At 35.9% G+C, this 8,594-nt stretch overlaps 1 protein-coding gene across 1 annotated transcript; it reads left to right on the forward strand.

The window, feature by feature from the left end:
* The first annotated feature begins 344 nt into the window (after positions 1 to 344).
* On the forward strand, positions 345 to 3,892 carry LOC144447456 (phosphatidylethanolamine N-methyltransferase-like). The gene is made up of 4 exons (XM_078137487.1): positions 345 to 437; positions 1,595 to 1,740; positions 2,519 to 2,630; positions 3,631 to 3,892. Exons 1-4 carry the CDS (start codon positions 412 to 414, stop codon positions 3,761 to 3,763), a joined length of 417 nt encoding a protein of 138 aa, XP_077993613.1. The 5' UTR covers positions 345 to 411; the 3' UTR covers positions 3,764 to 3,892.
* The last annotated feature ends 4,702 nt before the right edge of the window (positions 3,893 to 8,594 follow it).

An 8,594-nucleotide genomic window follows, 5' to 3' on the forward strand; every position in this document is an offset into this window, starting at 1 on the left:
TGTGCAACATTGTGCAATCCTCCTTAATGTGATTAGTTTACAGTTTGTGATCGGCTTTAGTTTGCAGTTACTGTTCTGGTATATAGATACCAAATTGAAGCATCTCTACTTGAAACTTGTCTGGAGTTGACTGTTGGAGCTAGAGTTTAAAAGAGTTCATACCCAAGTAATATATTGCAACAATAGAATAATCCTGATAATCTCCATATCTCTTAGAAATAAATTGGATATCAAGACTTCTGACTTTGTCCTTTAGATATAACTTTATGTCTTGGTTTTTGTGTGCTAAAATCCTGTTATTTCTTCTTGATTTGTTACTAGGTAGCAAGGTTAGAGTACTATACACACATTATCAGTTCTTTGTTTGGTTCAGCCTATACAGCATGTGTTGCGTTTGGAATATCAATCCTGATGCTTGGCAGTGTCAGGGATTGGAGGTAAGTTATGATAATTTATAATGTACCTAGTGATAATGCTGTGCCATGATTCGCTAGAATCAGTCACATGATAGGAAAATAGAATGACTATTTCCCTCGGGGAATAGTTCCATCAACTATTACATGGTCACGTGACCACCGCGAGTTCACAGCAGGTCAAAATGGCAGCTTCTGACAATGTCGTCTGCCAACCTCAAGAGAAGAGGGCAAGATTTGCATGAGGTATATTATAAAACACATATTGCCTGGCCTATATTCGGGCTATAGCACCCATTTATTACCCCCTCGTGACTGTGAGTTCGGCCTCGGGAAATAGCATGTGATTCTGGTAACTCACAGTCCCTCGGGTGTAATAAATGGGTGCTATAGCCCTCATGGCCAGGCAATATGTGTTCAATATACTTTATTAATTCACACAAAATTAAGAAATTCAAATATAGCCACCACTTCTGCAGTGCCTAATGTCCCAGTGTTAAAGCAGGAGGAAAACAAGTACCTGGGGAAAAAACTTGTATTGTTTGGTAGAGTCAAACTGAACATCACCTTGAACACACAGATCTTGGAAAGTTATTTATTTATTTATTGCATCCCTTTTGTATCAGGGGCTCACTAAGAGTGTTATGAGCAGCACTAAGAGAAAATTAAAATACATACACTACTAAAAAGATGAGTAAAAAAAACAAATACAGGAACAAACAACAAAATAAACCAAAGTGAGGTAAGAATATTGATAAAATGAAAATAAAAATAAAAATAACAATGTATGCTTCAAATGTTAGTTGTCAGAAAATCTAACGGCTAAACTATTCTATATTAGTTTTAACTAAAATAAGTACTCAAAACACGTTGAGTTATGATTTATAAGCAGACACTCAGAGTTGTCTACCGGTTTAAAGTTGTAGAAAAACAGCCGTAATAGTGTGGGCAATAACAGTGTTTTTTACAGGGTTGTGAAACCCCAGTAGGTGAAGAGAGCAAGCTGATAAAACATGTATAGATTCCATATCTTGTATATTGTATTCAAGCTAGGGGGTTAAGGTTAAGGATAGGTATAGAGTCAGACCCCCTAGCATAAAGTGGTTTGTATCATTCACCACAGATGACCACTTTTCTACACTTAGCACTTGTAATTGTCATCTGCATTTTATTATTTCTAGGTTCAATGCGATGATGGCTAGTCAACCCAAAATAGAAATGTTAGATGGTGCATTGGGTACTGTTCTTGGTGTACTGTCCATCATGGTAGGAGCAACATTGGTCCTGTCCAGTTTTTGGGCCTTAGGCTTTACAGGAACATTTCTAGGTATGGAATATCTATCCATTTAATTCACATAATCTTCTGACTGCAAAGGGGAGGGCTTCAATATATATACCTCTATCTCTATTGGTAGAAATGGATGAGCTATTCCTTGATAGGTCAGAGATGGATTTACAGCAAATAAATAAATGATTTATTTGACAGAAAGATTCATATTGTGCTTATGACATGCTTATAGCTTATAATATATGTTAGTTTTTATATAGTGCTTTCTCTCACTGTGTTCAAAGCACTTTACAGTTATTACCCCTGGTATGAACTGTGTTCAAAGCACTTTACAGTTATTACCCCTGGTATGAACTGTGTTCAAATTATATCATTAAAAGAAAAATTAATTTAGAGTGCTAAACTCTTCAATTTTGTTACAAAATAAGAATTACCAGGGCTACACTTTCATAGATAAACTCGTCCCACTGGTAGGGTTCTTATAGTTTACTCATTGCTATCACTAGAGGGAGCTATTCTATGCTAAACTCTTCAATTTTGTTACACAGTAAGAATTACCAGGGCTACACTTTCATAGATAAACTCGTCCTACTGGTAGGGTTCTTATAGTTTACTCATTGCTATCACTAGAGGGAGCTATTCTATGCTAAACTCTTCAATTTTGTTACATAATAAGAATTACCAGGGCTACACTTTCATAGATAAACTCGTCCCACTGATAGGATTCTTATAGTGTACTCATTTCTATCACTAGAGGGCAGTATTCATTGTAAACAGGTGTATCAATCGTGTTATTGTTGTTATGGTTGTTTAACAGGTGACTACTTTGGTATTTATCTGGATGAGAGAGTGACAGGATTTCCCTTTAATGTAACTGATAATCCAATGTATTGGGGTACAACCATGAACTTTGTAGGATTTGCGTTATGGTAAGTATGAACATATTTATTGAATTATGCACAAAACCTTGACAAAATTGCCAGTTGAAAACAAAGAAAACACAATAAATTGTGGCAATCAATTAAATTTGTAAACAGTATAGTGCAAGATATACAATTGTGATTGGGAATTATGTTGTTTGTATGTTCATTTAAATCATTTGTTACCCTGTATATTGCCACTAGAGGGCGCTATTTTTGGTTACTTGAAAGTACTCTTGATGAGAACCTATCTGGGCGATGTACAGCTATTACAAGGTTACCACTGATTTGAAAACATTTATATACTTTATCACTCATTAACAATACAGCCAACAGATGTGTTTGTTTTCCTTTGTTTTCTATCCAATCAGAATGATCCTTTAAAGTGCTTCACATTATATGATCTGGTTCCCTGGTGTCCCATTCTTCAATATTGGCAGCTATCCTGTACTCACAAAAGGTGTCATATATAGACCACTTTATCCAATGGCTCTTCCCTGTCTACAAGAGAGTAATGGTTAATGTAGTCTAGAGGCTATGACTTTGAATCCTTCTCCACATCTAGAGGAACGACGAGCCAAGATGAAAATGTCAAATTCAAACAAAGCAACTCGCACAGCAATTAACATCATACAATCACAGAATTCTGCCCAATAATAAGTTAGTGTTGGCGTAATGTCCAAATATGGTACATCTGCCATGTCAGGACACTACCTAATACACTGATTACATCATTCTAACAGTTGGGATTTACTCATTTGCATGAAAAAACATTTGGTTTATGACTTCTCATTCCTCTAGACATGGAGAAGGATTCAAAGCCACAGCTAGCCTCTAGACTACAGTCATTGTTACAATCTAATCTAATCTAATCTAATCTAATTTTCTTATATAGCGCATTCCATATAACTATCACAATGCACTTTACAAAGCACAGAAAAACTAGTACAAAAACAGACTCAAGCAAAGAGGGTGATCTTTATTCATGAAAAGTTCATTTTTCTTTCAGGAATGCCAGTGCTGCTGGACTTCTGATGATACCATTGATAGTCTTAGTATACAAGATCATAATACAGTTTGAAGAACCCTTCACTACAATGATCTACGCTAACAAAGCTCAAAATGACAGAAAGAAGTCCTAGTTGTCAAAAGGAAACTTTATAATGATTCAGATATTCAAAAACAGCAATAAAATTTAATTTGAGTGCCAAGACAAAAAAAATTATCCTATGAAAAAAATTATATATTAATCCTGTAAAGACAGAAATGATATGAAGTGTACTTTTAATCAAATGACTACATCACTGTTTTCAAGCATATGGTGTTCACATGTTATAAACATGATGTACACGTCGTTCACATGATACTCACATGTTGTTTACATGATGTTCACATGTTGTTCACATGATACTCACATGTTGTTTACATGATACTCACATGTTAGTTGTTCACTTATTCATTAGATGTCACAGGAATATGCAGGTGTCTTTTATATATTCAAACAGAAGCAATGCATTAATGTTTATACTAAACTGGTTGTGAAGAAGTGGCAAATTTTGTGAGATTATTGAGTTTTTCTTCAATTTTCCACAATCTTTCTATCACAGTACTTGATTTAGTTTATATTTACATGTCAGTTTAACAGGGTTCTTTAATGAATTTGATTTTTAGAAGTTTTATTCTCTCACCTTTCTTTGCAAACAAATCAGATACTAAGAAATTTGAAGACAATATGATGTTTTATGTTTTATACAACACACTGTTTTAGGTGATCACATGATTTTGTATATCCTATCATATACTCTAAAATATTAGGGTTGTATTAGGAATTTATTTTCAGTTTTAGTGTCTTTTTCACTCAACAAAAATCTCAGGAAAAATGGTCTTTACTAATACATAGTTATCATGCATACCTTCAAAAATCAACAAAAAAATAGGTCTGGCAAGCTACAACCTATTTCCCATTCCAGTGAAAATTAAATTCCTTGGGAATCTAATATTCCATAGAGTACACAGTCTTACACTGAAGAGAACTTTAATATGCTGGATGCATGCACTCAAGTAGTAGTGTGGTATTCTTGTAATACTGAGTCTCATTTCTTTGGAGTGTGTACATTCTGAAGTCAGTTTTTAAAAGGTTTATGAAGAAATTACAGAGTTTTGACAGACTGTTTCATGTTTGAGAAAAGGTTTATCTTTTACATGTAACTACACACAGGTTTTATGCAGTCACTCACAAAACTGTTCCTATTTGACAATGATGGAATTTTTAGGCCTGTCAATTAGCACTGCCGTAAAGAGGCTATTGGTTTTCGACAATGATTAGAAATTATTTTTAGCAATAATTGAGTGCAGATAAAATTGTCACAGCTTTATGTCAACGTCTGACCACGAGTTACTACATGTTCAAACACTAGAGGGCGCACTAACTCAAAACTCTAGAATTCTGTCTTTTTAGTGAGTTTTAATGTGTTTGTTTGCAACCTACAATGGATTTTTTTTTTCATTCAGAGTGATTTACAAGCAAAATACAGATAAGTGTAAGACAGTGGTTAGAAGAGTGACAATTGACATCACATCTTAATAGACACCCACAATTTCACAAAAACAAACTATTATTGTGGTATGGATTTGGTGACATGAATTGATGACAGTATCACCATGGTGATACTATAGTTAAAACAATTATTTTTTTAGGCCTAAGACCTAAAGAAAAAAATGTTTGGTTCCGGTTTCCTGACCCTGCCTAGTTTTTCACTGCCAAACCTAAACTTTTTTTTTTTACATATTCGAGAAAAAATGAACTTGATAAAATCATGAAAATTGTGAAGTCTCGGCAGAAATAGTGGCTGTGGAAACTGACATCAACTTAAAAAAGACAATGTAACACTGTTCTTCCAATCTGTAATGGCTGTACATCTGATGAAAAGAAACCAATAACACAGAGACCATTTGGAAAACAACAGAAAAAATAACGATCTGAACTAGACACTCACACATGAAAAAAAAATATGAAAAAATATACCTACCCCACTTATTCTAAAATTGAGCATAATCAGAACCACACAATTTTTTTATTAGGCCTAACTTGTCTAAACTATGAACCACGTCATTGTCTGCATTGCTCAGTAGACAGTACAGGTGAACCATTACCTAAATACAAAAGTAGACTTTGGAAATATCACAAAAACAACAAATCAAGAACACACGTCAACATATTAAAAAAATTAATTTGATGAATCTTTCTAAATTGCTACCTTCCTCTTTTAAAGTACTGATAAAATATATTATGCATTTAGAGAAATCTATCAAATCTTATATCGCTAGACTAGTGAAATATATTGCAGACCATATGATATATCAATGTGGGAAGAGATAAAAATAAAAGTTAAAATCTAACAAAACTTTGTTGCCTTCGTTTTGATTTTATAATTTTTTAACCATTTTCATGATATCTTCTATGTTTTACGTCATTGCTTACCATTAATGGTGTGGCTGTACAAGACAAAATCTACGAAGATATTCAGAGAACTCTCATTCTGACCACTGATGGCGCTGTTATGATCTAGCGTTGACCATGGGCAGTGGCGAAAGTAGTCCTTAGTGAGGAAACTTTATTTTGAATTTCAGACTCTTGGAAAACTGTCTGCTACAATTGAAACTGTACAGTTAGAGGCATAGAGGTGGTTCTGATGGTTATGGCTGGAAAATCTGCTAGGTACAAGCTGAACATGCAGATTGGCGTAGGTATTGACCGAACACTAGATGTGAGGTGATACACGTGTTTTGTCTTCACAGTCTTGTATCGTGCTGTCCCGTCAGTAGTTTTCGTAATTTCTAAATTCTATGAGGGGACGCTCTCTTTACCTTCAAGTTTTCCAACAAGTCGAACGAGGTATGCAATGAACTTGAACCAGTACAATGTCAGCAAGTGTAGTTTAGTAGCTGCCTGGAACTGGTGGAGTAGCTGTGATCCTGTCCAGATCCAGTGTAACTGTGTAGCAAAATTTTATTTTGACTTCGTAATTTCTACGAGGGACGCTCTCTTTACCTTCAAGTTTCCAGCATGTCGAACGAGGTATGCAATGAACTTGAACTAGTACAATTTCAGCAAGTGCAGTTTAGTAGCAACCTGAAACTTGTGAAGTATCTGTCCAGTGTAACTGTGTAGCAGAGGTGAACTGACGACCATGGGTATGGTGATGTGCTGCAAGTGTAGCCAACCAGCCGCCTGGGAGTAGTACACTCATCCACAGTAACTTTGGCAGTTGCTCGGGTTGTCATCGAAAACTTCCTGCATGAGACCGTAAACAGTAAACTTTGGTTAAGCAGAAGTGCACGGAAGAGGTTAGTCATCTCAGTTTAATTAAAGATTGATGTCGATTTTGAAGAATACCAGGAGTTAGGATACTCCGAATACAAATAGACCTACAGAACTGTGTTAAAGAGGGCACAGGCTGAGTTTAGACGGTTTTTACTTTGGTTTAATAGTAATACAAAATACTTTACATAAAACCATGGCTAAACTAGTCATGTATAGTGTTTACAACGATTCATGTAGCCGTGATGTGTCACTTTTTACCAAACCATCCAACTCCTGCTTTGTTCATGTCCTAACAGGGATTTCCTCAGTTTTGTTGATACGTTCTCAAATCTTTCATATACATGTATTATATCTAAATACCAGGATTCAGTTATACCAGTATCAAGTAACGGATGAGTGTGCTTCAGTAAGTAGAAATAAAATATGTTACACTTCGTAGGCAACAAAAAATTGCATCCAAAACTGTCTATACTCAGCCTGTGCCCCTTTAATATTGCTGGTCTAGTTGGGTATGGAGGAGAGAACCTCTTGTGTGTCTACTAAAGTCCCTCTATTTAAAGTTCATATTGTCTGTGCTGTCTAGTTGCTGATGGACTGTATTCCGTACTATGTTAACTTCACACTTATACAGTCTAGTCAATCCCATGACTGAAGGCTTTAATTGTGGTTCAACCCCATGTTGGGTGAAGCATAAACAGCGCGTGTTAGTAGTAATCCATCACAAATTGATAGGCTGTCGTCATCGCTCATGAATATCATTTGGTAAAGCTGTTTCAGTTTTGACTATGATATGCAAATGTCCAACCAGGACGCCACCTCCAGTCTGTTTAAACTAAAATCATGTGGGACACATCATGTTTATGTGAACGCCATGTAGGGGGAAGCACAGAATTATGTGCAAGAGTAACAGGATTGACTAAACAGAAAAGTATTAAGATAGCTTAGTACAGAATACGGTCCGTCAGGAACTAGACTAGCTGTTAACTGTAAAGTGCCGAATCCAGACTAAATTTGAGTCGCTGTATATCCAGTAGTATCATTGTATTGTACCGAGGACCTGGCATAGTGCATGCTGAGGGTTAAAGGGTGTGATCATGTGTATTGTATTGTACCGAGGACCTGGCATAGTGCATGCTGAGGGTTAAAGGGTGTGATCATGTGTATTGTATTGTACTCGAACCTGAGGCTGTCTATGCATGTTGTGTTCAGAGCAGCAGATGAATGAACTCGTTGAATTACGGACAGTGAATTATATTTGCGTACTAGAAATTGCTACAGCTGATGTGGAACAGTATGATATTCAACTTGAAACCTAGACAGAATGTAGAAAAAGCAATTTTTGAAATTGCTAGATTGAAAAATAGAAGTAAGTGAATTTTAGTGAAAACCTTTGGCAGTGTAGCGGGTTTTGAGTGAGAATCTGTGGAGGGGTCCTAACATGGACTATGCTGACCACTGACTTGACCACTTGGTGGACGGGGAGGGAGGCTGGAGAGGATGAGAGTTATCAACTGGACGGGAAGGCAGGCTGGGCAGGCAGGCTGGGCAGGATGAGAGTTAATCAACTTAATAAAACATAGAACCAATCATATTTTTTCCTTATTTACACATTACATATATATTGTGAAATGAATAAACTACTCAGATAT

This window comes from Glandiceps talaboti, chromosome 16 (genome assembly GCF_964340395.1).
Source record: "Glandiceps talaboti chromosome 16, keGlaTala1.1, whole genome shotgun sequence".
Classification (NCBI taxonomy): Eukaryota; Metazoa; Hemichordata; class Enteropneusta; family Spengelidae; genus Glandiceps; species Glandiceps talaboti.

Bases quoted from the DNA above. Each gene is read 5' to 3' on its own strand.
- LOC144447456 (XM_078137487.1), top strand. From the start codon at position 412: ATGCTTGGCAGTGTCAGGGATTGGAG. The intron at 1,741-2,518 runs GTATGGAATATC...GTTGTTTAACAG, and splicing joins CTTTACAGGAACATTTCTAG to GTGACTACTTTGGTATTTAT. The intron at 2,631-3,630 runs GTAAGTATGAAC...TTTTTCTTTCAG, and splicing joins TTTGTAGGATTTGCGTTATG to GAATGCCAGTGCTGCTGGAC.